Below are 27,567 nucleotides of genomic sequence, written 5' to 3'. Positions count from 1 at the left end.
TGTGGGTTTATGCCCAAAATACATAGTTACATCCAGATATTGTACCGGTAGTCCCACCTTGACCATTATATTTTGGACTTTCTCCCAAAATCTCCTTCACGTGATGCTGCCAAATCCTATGCATACATGTACCCTGCTGTATACTGCATTTTGGGCATAAATCATTTCTCTTTCAATGGTCCTGGAGACACAGCTTCACATTGGGATGTAGGAGGGTCCGCAGGAGCCAGGCACCTATACCAAAGCTTTTAGAGTGGTAGGCTCCTCCCACTGCATCCCAGAATCCCCAGTTCTTTTTAGGTGCCCACCGGAGTGGGTGCTATACTGAAGAGGCTGCTGCGCAGATTAGAGATAGATAGGTGTTTTTTATTTTATTAATTTTACACTTATTAGGTATGACGCAGTGCTGAGGAACTTCCGGTTTCGTCGCACGGAGCAATGCGTTCCAATTAGAAACAGGAAATGCGTTCCACCCGGAGTTCTAACTTCTAGAGGACATTTCAACAGTTTTTAAGCAACGGGGGTTAGCGGTTTTACCTTATGGAATACACTGCATGGTTTTTTAATGGTACTAAATATTAGTAGTAAATATACAGTATTTTTAAGATTTGACTTCTTGACCCGGAGGTTAATGAGGGGATATGTTTAAATAGAGGAAGTGACTCACTCTCCAGAGTACTGCCTGACAAAGGGAGATTTGGATCCCGATACGCGTTGCAGCAGCCTGGAGTGAGTCACCAGAGGGGGTCTATTACCGGTACTGGATTCGTTTGAAGCACCTGAAGCCTTTGGTTTTCCGGAGAACCGGAGGCTTTCCAGATTTGAAAAACCTTTTTACAGATTCTGGTAAACCTCCACCTTTAGCTTTATATAAGGGACAACATCATTGTTCACTATCTAAATGTGTGGTTTTATGTATGTTTTATTAGTGTGTATAAATAAATATATCTGTTATTTTGACGATATCACACTATTATGAGAATGAGAAGAATTGGTTGACAAGGAGAGTATATTTCTTTTATTCATCTGATATTCTGACCTTTGGGTCATCTCCTCACTTTTTTCTGGAAGTGTGTCAGCGCACAACATCACTTATTCTTTGTTTACTAATTTATCCATTGTTACTAAGGGAGTAATTTTAAGCGATTAGTGCAGCAGACATTCAATTCAGCGCATAGCGTATAGACTCAAAATTACAATAAAACTCTATAGTAAAGTCAATGGCATCGCACCCTATGCAATCGCATGCAATTTTGCGGCACCATGCGATCGCATGCGATGTGATACAAAGAGATATCACCGGGTGAAAAAAATAGCAGTCCATTAATTACATAGGAAAATTGCATCGCATTGCATGCAAAGAATGGTATGCGATTTTGCGATCTGTGCGCCGTGATAATACACAAGTACCGGACTTCCTATGTATCACTCACACAGGACAGTTTCCTGGCTAGGACCACACTGGACAACAAGACATTACACACATGCAATAAACAGTACATTACCATGACAGACACATTTCAGGCTCAGTGGTATATGCCCTGATGGGCGCAATACTTATAGAAACGAGGGACTACATCTGATATCTAATGAAGTCACATTCTATTACTATATACACACAGTCCTGTGGATGGCACCATTGCTGTGAGAGGCACGGCTCCCATGAGATTGCAGGGGGTATACTGTATTGGGAAAATGCCGTTATCTCAGGTAAGAAAGTGTCTGTGTCTCTGGGCTATATTTAGAAATTTTGGGGTGTCTACCCACTGATGATCCCGGTGGGGGTGGTATGTATAGCCAACATCTATATATATATATATATATATATATATATATATATATATATGTATATGGAACAGTATAGTGGTACAGCAGAAACCATCTAGCCTATAATAACCTCGACTGGCCACCAATCGTAGGAAGCTGCAAAATGACATAAGAAATACAAACAAATTATATAGAAAAATATTAAACAAAAAACTAAGCAAAAGCAAAATATACAACTGCAGATCCATTCGGATCACGGATTGATGTCGGCCTACTCTTTCTTTAAACGTGCAAGACGTCTTGCCTATATAGACATATCCACACGGGCACCGAATCCGGTAGCTACTACATGCGAGGATGTGTTTTATAGGGATTTTGTGTTCAGAATGAGGATGTAATATGTAGTTCCCTAGTGTTCCTTCTAGGAACTGGGCAGGGTGCTGCCACACAGGGGCAGTATAAGTGGGGAGGACCGGTTCCGCTGCTGTCACCATTGTGGGCGGTTCCGGGTCACCGCCGTCACTAAAGGGAGCGGGTGCGTCCGCCTCCGTCACTAAAGCAGAGGCTGTTTTAGCAGGGCGCTGCTAGAGGAGCAGGCCGTATTTTGCCCTTTAAATCGGGCAGGGTGCAGAGCACCGCTAGAACAGCCAAGCGGAAAACACTAGTTCCCTATCTCCATGTAGCGGCAAGTTATACAGTTGGTGCATTTATTTGCACCCGGTTTCCTGCCTAGAAAAGTGCCATAGATAGTATTCCTTGGTATGGCTACATTGTTCTGGACTAACCAGTCCTTGATGTTGCGTCCACGTTGGTGGCAGTTCATCAAATAGGTGTTCTGAAGATATTGTAGGTTTGTATCAGTGGTAACGAGCGGCCAATGTTTTCTTGATGTGTCAGTAATAAGTATAAGATAGTGTTCTTATCTGTGGCCTTATAAAAGATGTCTGTTTCCATCCATTTGTTCTGTACTCGACTGGTTTTAACACCCAGATAATTGATGGTGGTGTAGTGGCGATGGAACTGAAGTGGATAGTCTCATCCGAGTAAAGGTGCCCATACACAATTATTGTATAAAATATTGTATACAATATCGGGTACTTGTGGATTATCACGGCTCCCATCACATGCCATCGAATGCCATATATAGTGCCATGTGATGCGATTTTTACAGTTTTTGCCGTTTTTTGTCAAAATCGCATACGGTTTTGCACTGAAAAGCATCCAAATGCATCGGAATTAGTATTAAACATGTTCAATGGCCCCCAAATGGCATTTTTGATGCTGTACTACCCCCACTATCAATGCGAACCCGAAGCGTGGCGAGCGCAGCGAGTCCGCGAGGGGCGGCGGTACGCGTCCTACGACCTTTTCATACCCCCACTATCCACGTCGGCGTGGAGTTGAGAATAGAAAGTGTGGCGAGCGCAGCGAGCCACCGAGCCCGAAGCGTGGCGAGCGGACACCTGTGAAGCCCGTGAGGGGACGCGGATACCTGTGAAGGTATCCGCGTCCCCTCGCAGGGCTCGCTGCGCTCGCCACGCTTCGCGTTGATAGTGGGGGTGGTACAGCCTCAAAAATGCCATTTGGGGGCCATTGAACATGTTTAATACTAATTCCAATGCATTTGGATGCTTTTCAGTGCAAAATCGTATGCGATCGCATGCGATTTTTTCACATACGATGGCCATCGTGGGAGCCGTGATAATCCACAAGTACCCAATATCGCATCTCATCGTATCTTGGTTTTGTGATAAGATCAGATGAGATGAGATCTAATACAAAAAGTAGGTGCAGCACATACTTTTTGTACTAGATCTAATCTCATCTGATCTCATCGCAAAACCGAGATGCGATGAGATGCGATATTGTATACAATAATTGTAACGTGTATGGGCACCTTAAAGGTGCCCATACACGGTCCGTTTAACGGATCCGTTCTGCACTTAATTAGCACGCATCGCATCGGATCGCATCCCTAGTGCGGGAGCGCGCATCTCATAGTAGAGAACGGACCGTCTATGGGCACCATTAGTCCTTCAAATGTTGGAAATTACGCATCATTTTATTGGATTTTTGAATTGATGAAGCCTGCGAGTGCCGCTTTTTCTACAACTTACTATTGCTATCTCTGGAGGGCACCGGAGCATCTGTTACCCAGCTTGGGTGAGTGCCGCTCTGCCAACCACAACCTATCATCTATATATGTCTAGTGTCTGTGTGTCTCTGAAATACTGCCATCTGCTGGTAGAGAGTGAAACTACATCTCTTTCTCTCACACATGCACAAACACAGAGGCAATCACAAGGTAGCAGACTAGCTTTCGAAGCTTTTGCTTCGAGTAGGCTTACTAGTGTGTGTGTGTGTCTATATATATATATATATATATATATATATATATATATATATATATATATATATTAGAGACGCCCACACACACACTGTATATATTAAGGTGACCAACTTTTTTACAATGAAAAGGAGGACACAAATTGAAGAAAAAAGTATGAATAATACTAATAGGCACGGAGTAAGCATAAATAGACTAGCAGGGTGGGTGGTGGTGGTGGAACTAGCGGGCCCCAGCAACCCATACCTCCCAACTTCTAACCCACGGCAAGAGGGACATAAACATGCTTCATAGGCGCGCGCCCGAAATTTGAGGCGTGGCCTGGCGGCAAGGGGGCATGGCCTACAAACCCAGTTAGTTGAAAATAAAAGCCATATATTTTTGAAAGGAAACCTATATAATGCAAAGCATCTGACTATGCACTTTCTCCTGACTGACTGGGAAAGTGGGTAATTAGCAGTATTAGAAGTGGTGTGTCACATCCACCATGGCTCTCACCCAAATCCCCTGTGCTGTGCCCAGCCCTAGGCTCTCTAACCGCATGTGTAACACTATGGCGCTCACCTCTGCTTATGTCCCTGGTACTGGTGGGGTACATGTGTCCGCGCTGTCACCGCGTGGTGACGGTGGTGCTGTGTGCTCTGGTGCCATGCAGGGCATGAGCGGTATGAGACCTGAACCACCATGTGTGTTTGTGCCTGGTTAGGCCTGTGTCTGAATGCCGGTGTTTGCGCAGCTGCGCACACTCATTGCCGGCTGTAACCTGTCGCCCCCTCTGGCGGCCGCCATCTTTTTGGTTCCCTTAGCCTCTCCTGTGCGGCTCCGCCTCCCCTGTCAATATGCTGACCAATAGCCACACAGTCCACCTGTTAAGTACTGACTGGCCGGGTTAGAGCGGCAGTCAGTACAATGATGTCTACCCCTATGCATCATTGCTCCGGTCTGGCTCTGTAGTTCCCACTACAATCCTTCGTGTCTCTGATTGCAGCCATGATCCAATCTAGCAAGGACAGTCTTCTTCATTAATATTCTTTATTCTTCAATCTTCAAACCAATCATTAAATCTTCCATCCAATCATCCAATCCTCCAACCAATAATCCAATCTTCCAATCAACCATCCAATCTTCCAGTTATTTCTTCATTCAAACATCCAATCCTTCAGTCAAGCCATCAATTACCCAATCAAATCCCTTCTTCATTTATTCTTCAATTCTTCAAGCAACATTATAATATTCTTTTAAGTACCAAGCATCATCATATTCGGCAATAACGTATTGGACTATTGACTTTTACATTGGCATAATCTACAGTATAACATTTGTGCCATCAGTATCACTTGTCTTGCAATATCTTTATTAAATCAATTTCATTTTATTCTATTGTTTCACTCCCTTCTGTCGTGGATGCAACATCCTTACATTAAAGCACCCAGCCTCCGTTACACTACAGCTGGTGCTTCTAAGAACGTGACATGGTGTAACTAACTACCAAGGGTGCAGCTGCTATCGGGCCCGAGCTGTTTCTAGGGCCCGCAGCTCCCCCCTGTACCAAGTCCTGACTGCACCAAAGATCAGCAGCATTCAGCGCTACCTGCTCCACCTTGCCACGGCCCCCTCACCTTGGCCCGGCCAACGCAAGCTGCAGCACATCCACTGAGGATGAAGCTGTGGTCCCTCAACCCTCCTGGCTGGCTTCCAGCAGTCCCGCGATTTGCGGTCATTTAGGGGGTGTGGCCTAATGCAGTGAAGTGCCCACCCCCATAAGAGGCCCCCTGGCTGTGCTCCCACCGACTGCTGTAATGAGGTATGCTCATCCCCACTCTCTGTCTGAAGCTGTCTAACTTCTCACCTCTCTCTTTTTCTAACGCTGTCACATCCCCCCTCTCTGATGCTGCCTATTCCCCCTCTCTGATGCCGTCTCCTCCCCGTCTTTCTCTGATGCCGTCTCCTCCACCTTTTTCTCTGACGCTGTCTCCTCCACCTCTTTCTCTGATGTTGTCTCCATTCACCTCTCTCTCTGACGCCGTCTCCTTCCACCTATCTCTGACACCATTTCCTCCCGCTCTTAAGGGCCCCATACATCAGCAATCACAATTTATGGATTTCCAGATCCAGGGATTTTTGGCCAGATAAATGGATTTTACAATATATCTGACTTTGCCCACACATTAAAGATTTATTTCAGTGATCGGCAGATTTTTCCATCTAAAGATTGCATCTTCATATCTGGAAATTGCCCCAATCAATTGTCATTTCAGCTGTTCATAATGTAAATAGATGAAGAAGACGAATTGGGAATGCCCACACATATAAAAAAGGATCTGCAGATAATACCAGATTATTAAGCATGTTTAAAAACCTGATTAAGCAATCGATTGGCGATTTTGATTGGGATTGACAAAAGGGGGAGCCCACACACCTAAAATTAATTGTGGCAATCATCTCCATATCTGAAAATTGTCACAATTAATTGCTGATGTATGGGGCCCTTTACTCTGACCCTGTCTCCTCCCCCTCTTTCTCTGATGCTGTCTCCTCCCTCTCTTTCTCTGATGTCGTCTCCATTCACCTCTCTCTGATGCCATCTCATTTCACCTCTCTCTGATGCCGTCTACTTCCCCCTCTGTCCGATGCCATCTCCTCCCCCCCTCTCTCTGATGCCATCTCCTTCCACCTCTCTCTAATTCCATCTCCTCCCCCTCCCTCTGACGCCATCTGCTCCCAGTTTTCTGGACCCGGATTCGACCCGGAAGTTGTTCCCTTTTACACCAGCGTTACCCGGAATTATGCTGGGTAGGGGACGCCGGTGAATTCATGCCCGGAGCCGGCTCTCGGAGATAAAATCATCTCCAAGCACCGGGAAACCTGCCAACCGTCAACCCTGCAACGCTGACCGACGTGCTGGGGCCAACCCAACACCCAAGTAAGCTGCTGGACTGCCCCCAGCCTCCGTTTATGAGGTGAATGGATGCCGCACACAGGCATACATTCACCTCTGCTGCTGTTTGCATAGTACTGGGTCACCCATTTACACGGCCCCTGACTCCGGGGAAGCCCAGTGTCCGACCCTGAACATTTGCCGGGTCGGACAAGGGTAACAGGACCCGGGTTATTTTTTTTTTATTTGCCCTTTTACACCAAGCCCCGGCCCGGACTGGAGCGGCAATAACCCGGTTCGCGACTCTGGTGTAAAAGGGATATAAGTGCACATATGGCTCACACCCAGCAATCACTACTATGCTGTTACTAGCAGTATAATACCTGGGGTCACCTGGTGCCAGCTGCAGCACTCTCCCTCCTGCCTGCCATGCACACGAGGAAGGGACGTTTCCCTGGTAACACAGCTCCTCCCACTCTGCCCCACACAGGAAATACACTGTGGCTACAGCCTCGGGGGAGTCTGGGAGCCCAGCCGAGTACAAACTACAACACAATGGCCGCCGCTGTATGAGGACACACAATGAGACATCACTAAGAGACTGGTAGAAGCGGCAATTGCATTGAGAGAATGCACAGAGAGAGTTCTGTGAGGTGCGGTCACCGGTAGTAGTTTCCATGCTATAATACGACCAGAAAGGTTCCATAATAATTGTCCCTTGTGTAACGGAGCGGCGGCCATTTTCCCGAAGACCAATCCACGCGTTCAGTGGCGGCAGCATCTCGGCTTCCTGCTGGGGCAGCGCTGCTGAATCTTAGGTGAGGCCTCTCACTTCCAGAAGCCACGGTGATAAGGTTACGGGGGACCGAGAGAAGATATTGCTGTATCTGGCAGCAGGTGATGGTATTGTACTGCCCTGGTGTTATTATACAGGCGGAGCAGCCTGTGGTGTCTGGTTATAAGGGAAGGATCGGCCTGCGGTGTCCTGTAATACAGGGGGAGCAGCCTGTGGTGGACTCCTGTGATACAGGGGGAGCAGCCTGTGGTGGACTCCTGTGATACAGGGGGAGCGGCCTGTGGTGTCCTGTGATACAGGGGGAGCGGCCTGTGGTGTCCTGTGATACAGAAGGAGCGGCCTGTGGTGTCCTGTGATACAGGGGGAGCGGCCTGTGGTGTCCTGTGATACGGGGGGGAGAGTGGCCTGTAGTGTCCTGTTATTCAGGGGGAGCGGCCTATGATGTCCTGTTATACGGGGGAGAGGCCTGTGATGTCATTTTATACAGATGGGGAGCGGCCTGCGGCATCCTGTCATACAGGGGGGGGGGCATACTGTTTATACATGGGGAGCGGCTTGCTGCGTCCTTTTATACAGGGAGGAGCATCCTGCAGCGTCCTGTTATACCGGGGGGGGGGGGGGGGGGGTGTTCTGTTTATGCAGGAGGAGCGGCCTGTGGCATCCTGTTTATGCAGTTGGAGCAGCCTGTGGTGTGAGCGGCCTCTGCCGTCCTATTTATACAGGGGGAGCGGCCTATGGCATCCTGTTACAAATGTTATACAGAGGGAGCAGCCTCTGGTGTGGTGTTATTATTATATAGTTCAGCTGCCTCTGCCTTTTTTTAAGATTACCATTAGGGAGCAGCTTTTGGTGTCCTGTTACAAAACAAATTTATTTTATATAATTTTTTTCAGGGTTTTGAGTCTCTGATATCTTCGTAGTAGTATGATGATTATACAGTGCGAGCAGCCTTTGGTGCCCTATTACAATTGTTTTCAGACAACCATGTACTACAATGAACGTTGTAGTGGTATTCTATAGCGCTTATACTATACATGTACCCATTGTTCTCTGTATGATATATATATATGTGCACATTAGAGGCAGCTGTTCTGCCTCTGTGTAGATTTTTCTTATGGTGGCCATACACTACTGGGATGTATCGCAGCAGTGTATGGCCATGCGACCCCCTCCGAGCCACCTGGGACCTGCATACGATGCATCACATGCTGTCATTTCACATGCAATGTATCCCATGCGACCCCATTCCCAGCCACCAGGATGAGGGCCGAGTCGGCGGGTGGGCAGCAGGTCCGACCTCCTGCTCAGGTCCGAGGTGAATCCAACCCAAGGCAGACGTCAAACACATCCGATTTCTCAGCCCGTTCCATCGGGATCGGGTGAAATTGGCCCAAATCGGACTAGTGGATGGGCACCTTTTACCTAATATGTTACATGTGTACTGTGTGGTGTTTATTGTAATTATATTTACACCTAGACAACCGAGCGGTGCGGAAACGGAGTGTTTACTAGACGTCACGTGAGGATGAGACACGTCACTGATTCCCTGAGGATGGACAAGGACCAGAGTCACATGACTGAGAGTATTCTAAATATCACCCTGGAGATCATCTACCTGCTGACTGGGGAGGTGAGGGGTTCTGGGAGCGTCACTGTGACATCACCTATATCTATAGTAGTAATACAGGGACGTGACTGGGGAGGTGAGGGGATCTGGGAGTGTCACTGTGACATCACTTATATCTATAGTAATAATACAGGGACGTGACTGGGGAGGTGAGGGGATCTGGGAGCGTCACTGTGACATCACCTATATCTATAGTAATAATACAGGTACGTGACTGGGGAGGTGAGGGGATCTGTGAGTGTCACTATGACATCACATATATCTATAGTAATAATACAGGGAGGTGAGGGGAACTGGGAGCGTCACTGTGACATCACTTATATCTATAGTAATAATACAGGGACGTTACTGGGGAGGTGAGGGGATCTGGGAGTGTCACTGTGACATCACTTATATCTATAGTAATAATACAGGGACGTGACTGGGGAGGTGAGGGGATCTGGGGGTGTCACTGTGACATCACTTATATCTATAGTAATAATACAGGGACATGACTGGGGAGGTGAGGGGATCTGGGAGTGTCACTGTGACATCATGTATATCTATAGTAATAATACAGGGACGTGACTGGGGAGGTGAGGGGTTCTGGGAGCGTCACTGTGACATCACCTATATCTATAGTAGTAATACAGGGACGTGACTGGGGAGGTGAGGGGATCTGGGAGTGTCACTGTGACATCACTTATATCTATAGTAATAATACAGGGACGTGACTGGGGAGGTGAGGGGATCTGGGAGCGTCACTGTGACATCACCTATATCTATAGTAATAATACAGGTACGTGACTGGGGAGGTGAGGGGATCTGTGAGTGTCACTATGACATCACATATATCTATAGTAATAATACAGGGAGGTGAGGGGAACTGGGAGCGTCACTGTGACATCACTTATATCTATAGTAATAATACAGGGACGTTACTGGGGAGGTGAGGGGATCTGGGAGTGTCACTGTGACATCACTTATATCTATAGTAATAATACAGGGACGTGACTGGGGAGGTGAGGGGATCTGGGGGTGTCACTGTGACATCACTTATATCTATAGTAATAATACAGGGACATGACTGGGCAGGTGAGGGGATCTGTGAGTGTCACTGTGACATCACATATATCTATAGTAATAATACAGGGACGTGACTGGGGAGGTGAGGGGATCTGGGAGTGTCCCTGTGATGTCACTTATAGCTATAGCAATAATACAGGGACGTGACTGGGGAGGTGAGGGGATCTGGGAGTGTCACTGTGACATCACTTATATCTATAGTAATAATATAGGGATGTGACTGGGGAGGTGAGGGGATCTATGGGTGTCACTGTCACATCACTTATATCTATAGTAATAATACAGGGACATGACTGGGGAGGTGAGGGGATCTGGGAGCGTCACTGTGACATCAGTTATATCTATAGTAATAATACAGGGACGTGACTGGGGAGGTGAGGGGATCTGGGAGCGTCACTGTGACATCACCTATATCTATAGTAATAATAAAGGGACATGACTGGCAAGGTGAGGGGTTCTGGGAGCGTCACTGTGACATCACTTATATCTATAGTAATAATACAGGGACATGACTGGGGAGGTGAGGGGTTCTGGGAGCGTCACTGTGACATCACCTATATCTATAGTAATATTACAGGGACATGATTGGGGAGGTGAGGGGATCTGGGAGCATCACAGTGACATCACTTATATCTATAGTAATAATACAGGGAGGTGAGGGGATCTGGAAGTGTCACTATGACATCACTTATATCTATAGTAATAATACAGGGACGTGACTGGGGAGGTGAGGGGATCTGGTGCGTCACTGTGACCTCATATATCTATAGTAATAATACAGGGACATGACTGGGGAGGTGAGGGCATCTGGGAGCGTCACTGTGACATCACTTATATCTATAGTAATAATACAGCGATGTGACTGGGGAGGTGAGGGGATCTGGGAGCGTCACTGTGACATCACTTATATCTATAGTAATAATACAGGGATGTGAGGGGATCTGGGAGTGTCACTGTGACATCACTTCTATCTATAGTAATAATACAGGGACGTGACTGGGGAGGTGAGGGGATCTGGGAGCGTCACTGTGACATCACCTATATCTATAGTAATAATAAAGGGACATGACTGGCGAGGTGAGGGGTTCTGGGAGCGTCACTGTGACATCACTTATATCTATAGTAATAATACAGGGACATGACTGGGGAGGTGAGGGGTTCTGGGAGCGTCACTGTGACATCACCTATATCTATAGTAATATTACAGGGACGTTATTGGGGAGGTGAGGGGATCTGGGAGCGTCACTGTGACATCACTTATATCTATAGTAATAATACAGGGACGTGATTGGGGAGGTGAGGGGTTCTGGGAGCGTCACTGTGACATCACCTATATCTATAGTAATATTACAGGGACGTGATTGGGGAGGTGAGGGGTTCTGGGAGCGTCACTGTGACATCACCTATATCTATAGTAATATTACAGGGATGTGATTGGGGAGGTGAGGGGATCTGGGAGTGTCACTGTTACATAACTTATATCTATAGTAATAATACAGGGAGGTGAGGGGAACTGGGAGCGTCACTGTGACATCACTTATATCTATAGTAATAATACAGGGACGTTACTGGGGAGGTGAGGGGATCTGGGAGTGTCACTGTGACATCACTTATATCTATAGTAATAATACAGGGACGTGACTGGGGAGATGAGGGGATCTGGGGGTGTCACTGTGACATCACTTATATCTATAGTAATAATACAGGGACATGACTGGGGAGGTGAGGGGATCTGTGAGTGTCACTGTGACATCACATATATCTATAGTAATAATACAGGGACGTGACTGGGGAGGTGAGGGGATCTGGGGGTGTCACTGTGACATCACTTATAGCTATAGCAATAATACAGGGACGTGACTGGGGAGGTGAGGGGATCTGGGAGTGTCCCTGTGATGTCACTTATAGCTATAGCAATAATACAGGGACGTGAGGGGATCTGGGAGTGTCACTGTGACATCACATATATCTATAATAATAATATAGGGATGTGACTGGGGAGGTGAGGGGATCTATGGGTGTCACTGTCACATCACTTATATCTATAGTAATAATACAGGGACGTGACTGGGGAGGTGAGGGGATCTGGGAGCGTCACTGTGACATCACCTATATCTATAGTAATAATAAAGGGACATGACTGGCGAGGTGAGGGGTTCTGGGAGCGTCACTGTGACATCACCTATATCTATAGTAATATTACAGGGACATGATTGGGGAGGTGAGGGGATCTGGGAGTGTCACTGTTACATAACTTATATCTATAGTAATAATACAGGGACGTGACTGGGGAGGTGAGGGGATCTGGTGCGTCACTGTGACCTCATATATCTATAGTAATAATACAGGGACATGACTGGGGAGGTGAGGGTATCTGGGAGCGTCACTGTGACATCACTTATATCTATAGTAATAATACAGCGATGTGACTGGGGAGGTGAGGGGATCTGGGAGCGTCACTGTGACATCACTTATATCTATAGTAATAATACAGGGACATGACTGGGGAGGTGAGGGGATCTGGGAGTGTCACTGTGACATCATTTATATCTATAGTAATAATACAGGGATGTGAGGGGATCTGGGAGTGTCACTGTGACATCACTTATATCTATAGTAATAATACAGGGACGCGACTGGGGAGGTGAGGGGATCTGGGAGTGTCACTGTGACATCACTTATATCTATAGTAATAATACAGGGACGTCACTGTGGAGGTGAGGGGATCTGGGAGTGTCACTGACATTACTTATATCTATAGTAATAATACAGGGACGTCACTAGGGAGGTGAGGGGATCTGGGAGCGTCACTGTGACATCACTTATATCTATAGTAATAATACAGGGACGTGACTGGGGAGGTGAGGGGATCTGGGAGTGTCACTGTGACATCACCTATATCTATAGTAATAATACAGGGACGTGACTGGGGAGGTGAGGGGATCTGGGAGCGTCACTGTGACGTCACTTATATCTATAGTAATAATACAGGGACGTGACTGGGGAGGTGAGGGGATTTGGTAGCGTCACTGTGACATCACTTATATATATAGTAATAATACAGGGACATGACTGGGGAGGTGAGGGGATCTGGGAGCGTCACTGTGACATCACTTATATCTATAGCAATAATACAGGGACATGGCTGGGGAGGTGAGGGGATCCGGGAGCGTCACTGTGACGTCACTTATATCTATAGCAATAATACAGGGACGTGACTGGGGAGGTGAGGGGATCTGGGAGCGTCACTGTGACATCACTTATATCTATAGTAATAATACAGGGACGTGGCTGGGGAGGTGAGGGGATCTGGGAGTGTCACTGTGACATCACTTATATCTATAGTAATAATACAGGGACGTGACTGGGGAGGTGAGGGGATCTGGGAGCGTCACTGTGACATCACCTATATCTATAGTAATAATAAAGGTACATGACTGGCAAGGTGAGGGGTTCTGGGAGCGTCACTGTGACATTACTTATATCTATAGTAATAATACAGGGACATGACTGGGGAGGTGAGGGGTTCTGGGAGCGTCACTGTGACATCACCTATATCTATAGTAATATTACAGGGACATGATTGGGGAGGTGAGGGGATCTGGGAGCATCACAGTGACATCACTTATATCTATAGTAATAATACAGGGAGGTGAGGGGATCTGGAAGTGTCACTATGACATCACTTATATCTATAGTAATAATACAGGGACGTGACTGGGGAGGTGAGGGGATCTGGTGCGTCACTGTGACCTCATATATCTATAGTAATAATACAGGGACATGACTGGGGAGGTGAGGGCATCTGGGAGCGTCACTGTGACATCACTTATATCTATAGTAATAATACAGCGATGTGACTGGGGAGGTGAGGGGATCTGGGAGCGTCACTGTGACATCACTTATATCTATAGTAATAATACAGGTACATGACTGGGGAGGTGAGGGGATCTGGGAGTGTCACTGTGACATCACTTATATCTATAGTAATAATACAGGGATGTGAGGGGATCTGGGAGTGTCACTGTGACATCACTTCTATCTATAGTAATAATACAGGGACGTGACTGGGGAGGTGAGGGGATCTGGGAGCGTCACTGTGACATCACCTATATCTATAGTAATAATAAAGGGACATGACTGGCGAGGTGAGGGGTTCTGGGAGCGTCACTGTGACATCACCTATATCTATAGTAATATTACAGGGACGTGATTGGGGAGGTGAGGGGATCTGGGAGCGTCACTGTGACATCACTTATATCTATAGTAATAATACAGGGACGTGATTGGGGAGGTGAGGGGTTCTGGGAGCGTCACTGTGACATCACCTATATCTATAGTAATATTACAGGGACGTGATTGGGGAGGTGAGGGGTTCTGGGAGCGTCACTGTGACATCACCTATATCTATAGTAATATTACAGGGACGTTATTGGGGAGGTGAGGGGATCTGGGAGTGTCACTGTTACATAACTTATATCTATAGTAATAATACAGGGAGGTGAGGGGAACTGGGAGCGTCACTGTGACATCACTTATATCTATAGTAATAATACAGGGACGTTACTGGGGAGGTGAGGGGATCTGGGAGTGTCACTGTGACATCACTTATATCTATAGTAATAATACAGGGACGTGACTGGGGAGGTGAGGGGATCTGGGGGTGTCACTGTGACATCACTTATATCTATAGTAATAATACAGGGACATGACTGGGGAGGTGAGGGGATCTGTGAGTGTCACTGTGACATCACATATATCTATAGTAATAATACAGGGACGTGACTGGGGAGGTGAGGGGATCTGGGGGTGTCACTGTGACATCACTTATAGCTATAGCAATAATACAGGGACGTGACTGGGGAGGTGAGGGGATCTGGGAGTGTCCCTGTGATGTCACTTATAGCTATAGCAATAATACAGGGACGTGAGGGGATCTGGGAGTGTCACTGTGACATCACATATATCTATAATAATAATATAGGGATGTGACTGGGGAGGTGAGGGGATCTATGGGTGTCACTGTCACATCACTTATATCTATAGTAATAATACAGGGACGTGACTGGGGAGGTGAGGGGATCTGGGAGCGTCACTGTGACATCACCTATATCTATAGTAATAATAAAGGGACATGACTGGCGAGGTGAGGGGTTCTGGGAGCGTCACTGTGACATCACCTATATCTATAGTAATATTACAGGGACATGATTGGGGAGGTGAGGGGATCTGGGAGTGTCACTGTTACATAACTTATATCTATAGTAATAATACAGGGACGTGACTGGGGAGGTGAGGGGATCTGGTGCGTCACTGTGACCTCATATATCTATAGTAATAATACAGGGACATGACTGGGGAGGTGAGGGTATCTGGGAGCGTCACTGTGACATCACTTATATCTATAGTAATAATACAGCGATGTGACTGGGGAGGTGAGGGGATCTGGGAGCGTCACTGTGACATCACTTATATCTATAGTAATAATACAGGGACATGACTGGGGAGGTGAGGGGATCTGGGAGTGTCACTGTGACATCATTTATATCTATAGTAATAATACAGGGATGTGAGGGGATCTGGGAGTGTCACTGTGACATCACTTATATCTATAGTAATAATACAGGGACGCGACTGGGGAGGTGAGGGGATCTGGGAGTGTCACTGTGACATCACTTATATCTATAGTAATAATACAGGGACGTCACTGTGGAGGTGAGGGGATCTGGGAGTGTCACTGTGACATTACTTATATCTATAGTAATAATACAGGGACGTCACTAGGGAGGTGAGGGGATCTGGGAGCGTCACTGTGACATCACTTATATCTATAGTAATAATACAGGGACGTGACTGGGGAGGTGAGGGGATCTGGGAGTGTCACTGTGACATCACCTATATCTATAGTAATAATACAGAGACGTGACTGGGGAGGTGAGGGGATCTGGGAGCGTCACTGTGACGTCACTTATATCTATAGTAATAATACAGGGACGTGACTGGCGAGGTGAGTGGATCTGGGAGTGTCACTGTGACGTCACTTATATCTATAGTAATAATACAGGGACGTGACTGGGGAGGTGAGGGGATTTGGTAGCGTCACTGTGACATCACTTATATATATAGTAATAATACAGGGACGTGACTGGGGAGGTGAGGGGATCTGGGAGCGTCACTGTGACATCACTTATATCTATAGCAATAATACAGGGACATGGCTGGGGAGGTGAGGGGATCCGGGAGCGTCACTGTGACGTCACTTATATCTATAGTAATAATACAGGGACGTGACTGGGGAGGTGAGGGGATCTGGGAGTGTCACTGTGACATCACTTATATCTATAGTAATAATACAGGGACGTGGCTGGGGAGGTGAGGGGATCTGGGAGCGTCACTGTGACGTCACTTATATCTATAGTAATAATACAGGGACGTGACTGGGGAGGTGAGGGGATCTGGGAGTGTCACTGTGGCATCACTTATATCTATAGTAATAATACAGGGACATGGCTGGGGAGGTGAGGGGATCTGGGAGCGTCAATGTGACATCACTTACAGTATATCTATAGTAATAATACAGGGACATCACTATGCTGGTGAGGATATCTGAGAGTGTCAGTGATATCACTGATATATTATTACTACAGTGACCTAATTGGTGGATTTTGGTAATTACATATCATAGCACTAATAGAGGGTGATGACTGGGAGTATAATTTTTATTTACAGTTTCTTATATAGCGCAGCAGATTCCTTTGCGCTTTACAATTTTAGACAGTGATAAAACGAACTGGGTAACAACAGACAGACTTGGGGGTTAGAGGGCCCTGCTGCAAGCTTACAATCTATAGGGACATAGGAGGGAAACACAAGGACAGGCACCAGTAATAGCATAGCAGTCCCACCAAGTTACAAGTCCAGAGGGGAAGCTATATAATACATAAGTGCCTCAGAGGGTTATGCGTATGTAACTTAAATATTATAGGCTTGCCTGAAGAGGGGAGTTTTCAGGGAACACTTGAAAGTTTGGAAGCTAGTGGAGAGTCTTATTGTGCATGGAAGGGCATTCCATAGGCTGGGAGCAGGCCGATGAAAGTCCTGCAATAGTGAATGGGAGCTAGTGATCCGTGCAGGAGAGAGACGCAGATCTTGTGTAGAGCGGAGTGGTCGAGATGGGAGATATTGTGTGAAGTAAAGAGACATATGGTGCAGTATGGTTAATAGCTTTATATGCGAGTAGAAGTGTTTTATATTGTAAACGGTAAGGTACGGGCAAAGTATGCGAGTGCATGCAGTAATAGTATATTTTCCAATACACAGGGTTACAAAGTAGTGAAGAAGACATCCAGTGACCATGAGACACCCAGTTGCCATCCCTGTGTGTCAGGAGAACTGAGCAGGACCCAGAGCCCCATCACAGTGCCTCCACCTCACTCACTGATACATGGGAGAGACAAGGAGCAGAGGATCCTGGATCTCACCAATAAGATCATCCAGCTGCTGACCGGAGAGGTGACTGCTGGGAATGGGGCATTATACAGAAACACCGGGGGATGTGACTGGAGAGGTGACTGCTGGGAATGGGACATTATACAGTAACACTGGGGATGTGACCGGAGAGGGGACTGCTGGGAATGGGACATTATACAGTAACACCGGGGATGTGACCGGAGAGGTGACTGCTGGGAATGGGGCATTATACAGTAACACCGGGGGATGTGACCGGAGAGGTGACTGCAGGGAATGGGGCATTATACAGAAACACCCAGGGATGTGACTGGAGAGGGGACTGCTGGGAATGGGGCATTATACAGTAACACCAGGGGATGTGACCGGAGAAGTGACTGCTGGGAATGGGACATTATACAGTAACACCGGGGGATGTGACCGGAGAGGTGACTGCTGGGAATGGGACATTATACAGTAACACCGGGGATGTGACCGGAGAGGTGACTGCTGGGAATGGGGCATTATACAGTAACACCGGGGGATGTGACCGGAGAGGTGACAGCTGGGAATGGGGCATTATACAGTAACACCGGGGGATGTGACTGGAGAGGTGACTGCTGGGAATGGGGCATTATACAGTAACACCGGGGGATGTGACCGGAGAGGTGACTGCTGGGAATGGGACATTATACAGTAACACTGGGGGATGTGACTGGATAAGTGACTGCTGGGAATGGGACATTATACAGTAACACCGGGGGATGTGACCAGAGAGGTGACTGCTGGGAATGGGATATTATACAGTAACACCGGGGGATGTGACCGGGGAGGTGACTGCTGGAAATGGGACATTATACAGTAACACCAGGGGATGTGACCGGAGAGGTGACTGCTAGGAATGGGACATTATACAGTAACACCGGTGGATGTGACCGGAGAGGTGACTGCTGTGAATGGGACATTATACAGTAACACCAGGGGATGTGACCGGAGAGGTGACTGCTAGGAATGGGACATTATACAGTAACACCGGGGGATGTGACCGGAGAGGTGACTGCTGGGAATGGGACATTATACAGTAACACTGGGGGATGTGACTGGATAAGTGACTGCTGGGAATGGGACATTATACAGTAACACCGGGGGATGTGACCAGAGAGGTGACTGCTGGGAATGGGATATTATACAGTAACACCGGGGGATGTGACCGGAGAGGTGACTGCTGGGAATGGGGATTATACAGTAACACCGGGGGATGTGACCGGGGAGGTGACTGCTGGAAATGGGACATTATACAGTAACACCGGGGGATGTGACCGGAGAGGTGACTGCTGGGAATGGGACATTATACAGTAACACTGGGAGATGTGACCGGAGAGGTGACTGCTGGGAATGCTACATTATACAGTAACACCATGGGATGTGACCGGAGAGGTGACTACTGGGAATGGGACGTTATACAGTAACACCGGGGGATGTGTCTGGGTGATGACTGTATCACTGTGTGTGTCGGGTTTCTATAAGGTGTCAGGATGTCACTGTCTATCTCTCCATGCAGGAACGGGAGTATATAGAGGAACACAAGGGTCTGTGCAGGAATGTAATGATGGAGAATCACTTGGCCCTCACATCACTGGGTAAGAGGAGACTTTGTTTTATTGTACAGGGGCGAGCAGGTATTGGGCCCCCCTATATACACGTATCATTTGCTAATCCACATGTACAATATATTCAGTCACTGTGTGTCCTACAGATGGGCCCAGTAACAGAGATACCCCAGAGAGATGGCCCCGTCCTCTGTATTCCCAGCACTGTACAGAGGAGACTCACAGGACCCCACAGGAGGATCAGGTAGGTGGGAATTAGGGTCTCCCCAATATTCCTAAGTGACTGCACGGATATTGTACTGTGTAAACTCACTAGCATCAAACATTACTAATGAGATATTTTTTTGTAGGTTCAATGTGAAGATATTAAGGCAGAAGAGACGTATGTGACTGACATTAAGGCAGAAGACACAGAGGAAGAAGAGATGTATGTGACTGACATTAAGGCAGAAGACACAGAGGAAGAAGAGACGTATGTGACTGACATTAAGGCAGAAGACACAGAGGAAGAAGAGACGTATGTGACGGATATGAAGATAAGAGAAGAGTCTTATGTGTCTGATAAGAAAGAAGATACAGAGACAGAAGACACACATATGAGGGGTGATCAGCAGTGTAATAAAGAGGAAATCCCTAAAGATATCAGCACAGGTGAGGAATAATCATTTCTTCGACGATCCCCATGGCAGCCATAACACTGGGATGTTTCCTTTCCCCTATAGATTAGACAGGAGTTTTTTCTCTAGGACCGCCCACCTTGGGTATAACCGCCTCCTCCTCCTTCACCTCAGTGTCTTTTTTTCCTGTGTCCGTTTAGAGAGGACAGAGTAGGAGTATTTTGTTTGTTTCAAGCAGGGTTACCTCTTCTCTATGGGGTGGCTCCCCGGGGAGAAGAAGATGTGAGGGGGAATGGATTTATCTATACCCCTATGCATATGCCTGATTATTCCTGCAGAAGTGAAATGCTTCACAGCAAATGCAGTCACATTATGGCGCTATGTACGTACGTTTCAGGAAGCTTTCCCAGCATGGATACAGCGTTTTGGTCTGGGAGTCAAGGCATAAGTAGGCGGCTCTGGTAAGAGACATGCTGCAGTCTGGGCTGTAAGCCGCGACTGCACGCTGCAGAGTTAGCACTGTGAGGGCGGAAGTACGCGGCGGCGTCTTACTTCTGCCCAGAGCAACACTGGTGTGCAGCTAAAGTACTTCCCCGGAAACACAGGGAACAATTTTTGTTCCGCTCAGCCATCCTGATTATTAGACTGGCGGTGCATTAAGGGTTAATGTCGCCCTATTTAAACAGAGCTCAAACGCTACTCCTTGCATTGAGTTAGCTTTTGCCGATATGGATGTGCCTTCCTCCCCCTAAGCTGGATAATGCCCCTGTGAGGTAAGCCCTTTGGTTTTGGGCATTTAGTTGTTTTATTTTCTAGTTACTTAGTATACATTATTTCTCTTTCAATGGTCCTGGTGACACAGCTCAACATTGGCTCCTCCCTTCTGCATCCCAGACTCCAGTTCGTGTTAGGTGCCCACTGGAGTGGGTGCTATTCTAAAGGGCTGCAGGAGCAGCCGAAGGATTAGAGTTTGTTAGGAGTTTTTTATTTTATTAACTTTTACACTAGCTAGGTAGGCACAGTGTGAGGAATCTCATTGAATCCTCACACTGACACCGCAGCAGGAGCTGACAGAAGCGCGTCCTGTCAGCTCACTGTGCACAGGGGAGACACTGTCTGGTCTCCCTGTGCAGCGCTTACAGCTTCTATTAAGAAGCTGCCTGGGCTCCGGAGCGCACTGAAACCGGCTTCACGCTAGGTGGGGGTCGTAGGGGACAGGCGCTCCGTGATGGCGGCGGCCATTTTCTGAGGAGCTTACACACTGAGCTCCTGTATGAGAGGACAGCAGTGTGTCACAGGCATGTTCCGAGTGATCCCCAGCAGAGGGGGAGACACTGGAACTAGGAGATCCTACAGTGGGAGCGGCTGTCTGGGGGTGGTTGGCGCCAAAAGCCACGGACCCCGCAGCAGCAGGGACTTGGTCTCTTCCCTCACTCTGTTTTGGCGCCATTCCGAACGCTTGCAGCGGAGCTGAGCTGGCTGACAGATCCTTGCAGAGTGATTGGATTTCCTGGGCATCGATTTCCCCACTTCTGAAAGCTTCAGACAGATAAGTGACTGTGGTACATTGGCTCTGTATAAAACGCCTGTACTTTGTGCACTGTGACTGTGTTATCTTTTGCATCATGTCTGAGCAACAGTCTGTGGCTTTCGGGGAGGGAGCCCTTAATGCATTGTGCGCTTGTAGTGTTTGTACACTAAACTTTACCCCTGAACAGATGGTCAAGGGGGGCTTGTGTATTACTTGCGCAGGTGTGAGACCCATGGGCAGTGAACCCCAGAGGGTATAGCAATCGGAGCCTGCGTGGGCCAGTGCCCTGGGCAGGTCTGTAAATACCTTAGTGCAATTGCTGGACAGGCAGAGTGATGTGTTGGTATCTTCCCCTAGACCTATGTCATCATCTCAGCAGTCCTCTGGCTCCTTGCCTCTGACCCAAGCAGATCCTGGTTTCTTACAGGTCATGCAGGATACTGCTAAAGGGATCAGCAGATTTAATGATTTGTTAAACAAATTTGATGGTGATACTGTGGGTACCCCTAAAAGGTCTTATTCAGTGCCGTTGCTTGTTGCTGAATCTGAAGAGGAGGGAGAGTACACAGACATCCCCTGGGATCAGGGTGATGACTCTGAGGATTCCTTGGCCCCAGGGGTGGAGGATTTGATTACTGCTGATAAACAGGCTCTGAGTTTGTCTGTGGAGGATAAAACTCCTGCAAGAGGTGTATTTAAACGGCAGCGTAAGGAGACTGTTACCTTCCCTGCGGATGAAGGTTTACAGGATTTATTGGAAGGGGCTTGGAAAATGCCCGATAAAAGGCTTCAGATGCCTAAGAGATTTTTAAGTCTATGCCCCATGCCTGAGGCTCATGCAGACCTTCTGGGAAAAAGTTTCGGTGGTAGACGCTTCTGTGGCACGGCTTTCTAAAGCCACGGTGCTCCCTGTCCATGGGGGGCAGCCTTTAAGGACCCCGTAGACAAGAAGCTTGAAGGAAACCTCAAGGCAATATTTGAAGGGGTAGGCTTCACTTCACGCCCTGTGATAGCATCAGCCTGGGTCTCTAAGGCCATGATTGTGTGGGCCAATGACTTATGTACAATTTTGCATGCTGATCCAGGTGTGTTACTGCTAGCTGAGAAGCTAAAAGCAGCTGCGGAGTATGTGCTTGAGGCTGAGGAGGAAGCACTCAAAATGGCTTCCAGAGTATCCACGGTGTCCGTCAATGCCAGGAGAGTGCTTTGGCTTAAAGCCTGGGAGGCAGATAATGAATCAAAAAAGGCCTTGGAGGCATTGGCTTTTAAAGGAAAGCTGTTGTTTGGTTCCGAGCTGGAAGAGATTATTAAGCAGGCCACGGGAGGCAAAAGTACTTTCCTGCCGGCTCCTGCAGCTAAACAGGCCTCAAGGTTCTCTGCTTTTAGGCCGTCCTTTCGGCCCGCCCCTAGAGGGGGTGCGTCCTTTCGGGGACAGTCATTTAGGGGAAAGTTTCAGTCCTCCAGGGGCAAGGCCCCAAAGTCAAAGTTCAGTTCCTTTCATAAGAAACTGAGCACCAAAGGTGAGGATAAGCCCTCAGCATGACTATCTGGGGAATATCCCAGTGGTGGTCAAGGTGGGGGGGTGTCTGAGATGGTTCAGGGACGCTTGGGCATTGTTGGACCGGGATCCTTGGGTGTTGGACATTGTATCCCAGGGTTACAGGATTCCCTTCAAAGGTCTTCCTCCGAGAAGATTCATACCTACACCACTGCCAAAGGAGCTGCTCTTCTGGGGGCGGCTCAATCTCTCTTAGAGTGGTGATCCCGGTCCCTCGAGCGGAAGAAGGGCTTTTATTCCACTCTGTTTTTGGTGCCCAAGCCAGACGGGTCCTTCAGACCAATCTTAAATTTAGGGGAAAAAAGGTATTCACTAGGAATAATCAGGCGCCTTGCAATGAGCTGGATCTCCAGTGAAAGCAACTGCTTTACTGTGGAGGTAGTCACTCCCCACTGGAAGAAAACCACAGAAAAGAAATACTCACACAAGGTGGGTGAAGCAGCGCTTAAATCAATGAAGGATACCAGTAATGAAAAGGTATAACAATTTTACTGATTCTGTTAAAATCACAATAATAAAACAATGACAATAAATATAATACAATAATGGTATAAGATAGTGGGGGGGGGGGAATAAACGTAAATTGGAATGAATATCAAAATGGTAAATAATAAGAATAGGCCCCGCCTCAATGGACAGTCAGAGTAAGCTGTGTTGACACTGATATGAAGTATGCAGGTAAGTGCACTTTACCAATAATAAACGGTGGATCCTTTGAATATGAAGTATGCTGGGAGTCCTCACGATGTATGCGGCTGGAATGGTTGCCGCTGGAGGTGGTAAGTATCGCTTGGTGTAAACAGACCATATGTTGGTGCGAGACTGGTGAATGTTGACTCGGAATACCAGAATTTGTCTGCAGCGATCCCAAATGAATGATCCCAGCGATGGAATACAGATGTGGCTTCCGTGCTTAGTAGCAGTCCACACTGGTGTAGATGGTGATGACCAGTGGTAGTTTGCACGGTGTCCGCCAATAGGAACAAAATGTCCAAGTGAAGAATATGAATGGAAATGATGTCCAAATGAAACAAAGGTGTCACAGCTGTGTCCAGAGGTGGGGGGCAGTCACCTAACGCGTTTCACTGCGTCCTGTAGCTTTATCAAATCTTAAATTTAAAGTCTTTGAATCTCCATCTGTGGGTAGACCATTTCAAGATGGAATCTCTACGGTCCATGCTGCTAAGCCTGGACCATGGAGAATTTTTGGCGTCCATGGATGTCCAGGACGCATATCTTCATGTTCCTATCCACCCGGAACATCAGGCTCTCCTGAGGTTTGCAATAGGAGACCTACATTTGCAATTCCAGGCGTTGCCCTTTGGACTGGCCACAGCACGAAGGGTATTCACCAAAATTATGTCCGTGATGGCGGCTGCTCTCCGACTGAGGGGAATCACTGTGATTCCGTACCTGGACGACCTGCTGTTCAAAGCAGAGTCGGCGGAGAGGTTGCAGAGTCACTTGGTAGAAGCCATCAGGTTTTTGCAAGTTCACGGTTGGCTTTTAAATTACAAAAGTCTCAGCTTGTGCCGTCACAGAGAATCCAGTTCCTGGGTGTTGTCCTGGATACCTATCTACATTGGGTATTTCTACCAGAGACAAAGGCCAGGGACATATCCATCTTGGTTCGGGAGATCCTGGGGTCTCAGAGTCCATCGGTTTGGAGGTGTCTCAAACTGCTGGGAAATATGGTGGCGACTTTCGAGATGCTACAGTTTGCCAGGTTCCACTCTCAAGTATTCCAGTAGAACATTCTGACATCCTGGTCAGGGAATACTCAGACCATGAAGTCAGAGCGCATAGTGCTGTCTCCAGAAACCCGGTCTTCCCTGGAATGGTGGATGGAGGTGGATTCCCTCAGTGGGGTCGGTCTTTGCAGTCCTGGGACTGGCTGGTAGTCACTACCGACGCCAGTCTCAGGGGCTGGAGGGCAGTTGTTCTTGACCTTCGCCTTCAGGGCTTGTGGTCCTCGGAGGAGTCTGCCGATCAATATCCTGGAACTGCGGGCTGTGTGGAGAAAGATTACAGGGTCTTCCTTTGCGGATTCAGACGGACAATGCCACGGCTGTGGCGTACCTGAATCATCAGGGAGGCACACGCAGCAGGCTGGCCATTTGGGAGGTTTCCCGGATCTTCTTGTGGACGGAGCAGAATGTTCCAGCGTTGTCAGCGATGTTCATCCCAGGGGTGGAGAATGTCGAGGCCGATTTCCTGAGCAGGGAGGAACTGCTAGAGGGGGAATGGAGCCTGAATCCACAGGTATTTCACCAGATTACAGTAAAGTGGGGAACTCCGGATGTGGACCTTATGGCATCCAGGTTCAATCATCGGGTACCCAGGTTCTATGCCAGGACAAGAGATCCACTGGCCGAAGCAGTGGATGCAATGACTATCCCCTGGGAGGGGAATCTGCTTTATGTTTTCCCGCCGTTTCCAATGCTGGCGAGAGTGTTGAAAAGAATCCAATCCCAAGGAATTCCGGTGATTCTAGTAGCCCCAGATTTGCTAAGGAGGTCCTGGTACTCGAGGGTTCAGAGATTGTCTGTGGACTCGTGGCGTCTACCTCTGAGGGCAGATCTGTTAAGCCAAGGGCCGTTCTTCCACCTGGATTCATTAAATTTGATGGCTTGGCTATTGAGACCGCCATCTTCAAGAACAAGGGTTTCTCAGAGGCTGTGGTTAACACCATGGTAAAGGCTAGGAAGTCGGTGTCTTCGGCTAACTATTATAGGGTCTGGAAGACCTATATTGGGTGGTGTGAAAGGCAGAAGTCGAATACATTGCGATTTTGACTTTCTAAATTTCTGGAGTTTTTGCAGGATGGTTTCTCGTCTGGTCTAAGCCTTCAGTCACTCAAGGTACAGATTTCCAGAAGAGGATAGCATTGCTACCGGAGGTGCAGACTTTCCTGCAAGGGGTTTCACGGTTGAAACCTCCCTACAAGCAACCAGTGGCTCCATGGGATTTATCACTGGATCTGGAGTGTCTCCTAAGGGCGCCTTTTGAGCCATTAAGGTCGGCTGACCTTAAGTTCCTTACATGGAAACTTGTCTTTTTGTTGGGTGTTGCCTCGGCAAAGAGATTGTCAGAGTTGGGAGCATTGTCCTGCAAGTCTCCCTTTCTTATTTTTCATGATGACAGGGCTGTTCTTCGAACAGTACCCCAATTTTTGCCAAAAGTAGTCTCTGCTTTTCATTTGGATCAAGAGATAGTTCTGCCTGTGTTTCAACCCCCAGAGGGTTCCAGGAAGAGGGACAAATTGAGGAATTTGGACGTTGTTCGCGCCTTGCGCATTTATGTGGACAGGGAAGACTGATACTTTGCTAGTCTTGTATGATGTGCACAAGATTGGTTGGCCTGCGTCTAAGCAGACCATTGCTATGTGGTTGCGTTCGGTCATTGCCTTTGCATATACGAAGGTTGGTAGGCCTGTTCCGGCCAGGATCAACGCGCATACCACCAGGTCGGTCGCCACCTCTTGGGCGGTTCGACATGGGGCCACAGCTGAGCAGGTTTGCAGGGCCGCCACTTGGTCATCTGTTCACACTTTTGCCAAATTCTATAGGTTCCATGAGTTCGCGTCGGAGGATGCATCATTCGGGCGAGCAGTGATGAGAGCTGCAGACCTGAGCGTACCCTCCCAAAGGACCGGCTGTTGAACGTCCCAATGTTGAGCTGTGTCACCAGGACAATTGAAAGAGAAAAAGGGATTTTTGTAAGAACTTACCGTTCGAATCCCTTTCTCTGATATGGTCCTGGTGACACAGCGATCCCTCCCTTACGCTCTGTAAGTATGCCAGTGTTCATGATGTTTCATGTTATATATGGCTGAAAAGTAAAAAAAAATTTAAAAAATTGTGCATATAATATGTGCAGGCATTTGTACTGAGTTAATGTATTCCAGTGACTTTGCAAGATTTAACTGAGGAGTCCGGGATGCAGAAGGGAGGAGCCTACCCTCCAAAAGCTTTAGGATAGGTGCCTGGCTCCTACGGACCCTCCTACGTCCCAATGTTGAGCTGTGTCACCAGGACCATATCAGAGAAAGGGATTAGAATGGTAACTTCTTACAAAAATCCCTTTTTTCTTGTAGTGTGCCTACAGAAGGACACCAGTACCGAAGAAAAGAGTATTTAAGAAGAAATACATTGAATCAAAGTGCATGTCATGTGACAAAGTATTCTCTGCTAGTCAGAATAAATCATTATGTGAAAATTGTGAGATAAAACAAAAGGATTCCACAAGGTATGAAATAAAGAAGAAACCTGATCATACTGAAGGAACTTATGTTATGGATGAAGCAGAATTTTGTATCTAAAGAC

At 47.5% G+C, this 27,567-nt stretch overlaps 2 protein-coding genes across 4 annotated transcripts in view; both read left to right on the top strand.

Annotated features, from left to right (window-relative positions):
* LOC146010139 (uncharacterized) overlaps positions 1–27,567 on the top strand; it is a 200,303-nt gene that overhangs the window by 159,722 nt on the left and 13,014 nt on the right. The window lies entirely within an intron of this gene.
* On the top strand, positions 7,428–27,435 carry LOC146010206 (uncharacterized). Of its 3 annotated transcripts, none has more exons than XM_083151229.1 (7): positions 7,428–7,889; positions 9,266–9,418; positions 17,801–17,992; positions 19,488–19,566; positions 19,665–19,780; positions 19,887–20,187; positions 27,339–27,435. In XM_083151229.1, the coding sequence occupies exons 2-7, from the start codon at positions 9,314–9,316 to the stop codon at positions 27,380–27,382; spliced, it is 837 nt and encodes a 278-aa protein (XP_083007355.1). In that variant the 5' UTR covers positions 7,428–7,889; positions 9,266–9,313; the 3' UTR covers positions 27,383–27,435. The 3 variants fall into 3 exon arrangements, with proteins under 3 accessions (XP_083007355.1, XP_083007354.1, XP_083007356.1); XM_083151228.1 differs by having other exon boundaries at positions 7,441–7,810; XM_083151230.1 differs by having other exon boundaries at positions 7,458–7,810; positions 19,683–19,780.

The sequence above is a fragment of the Crinia signifera genome, chromosome 6, assembly GCF_055691185.1.
Source record: "Crinia signifera chromosome 6, ASM5569118v1, whole genome shotgun sequence".
Taxonomy (NCBI): domain Eukaryota; kingdom Metazoa; phylum Chordata; class Amphibia; order Anura; family Myobatrachidae; genus Crinia; species Crinia signifera.
This window is presented reverse-complemented; position numbering and strand designations above follow the sequence as displayed.

Excerpts from the sequence above, each read along its gene's own strand:
- LOC146010206 (XM_083151229.1), top strand. The coding sequence starts at position 9,314 with ATGAGACACGTCACTGATTCCCTGAGGATGGACAAGGACCAGAGTCAC. Across the intron at positions 19,567-19,664 it reads CTTGGCCCTCACATCACTGG|TCACTGTGTGTCCTACAGAT; the intron begins GTAAGAGGAGAC and ends CAATATATTCAG. Across the intron at positions 20,188-27,338 it reads CCCTAAAGATATCAGCACAG|TGTGCCTACAGAAGGACACC; the intron begins GTGAGGAATAAT and ends TTTTTCTTGTAG.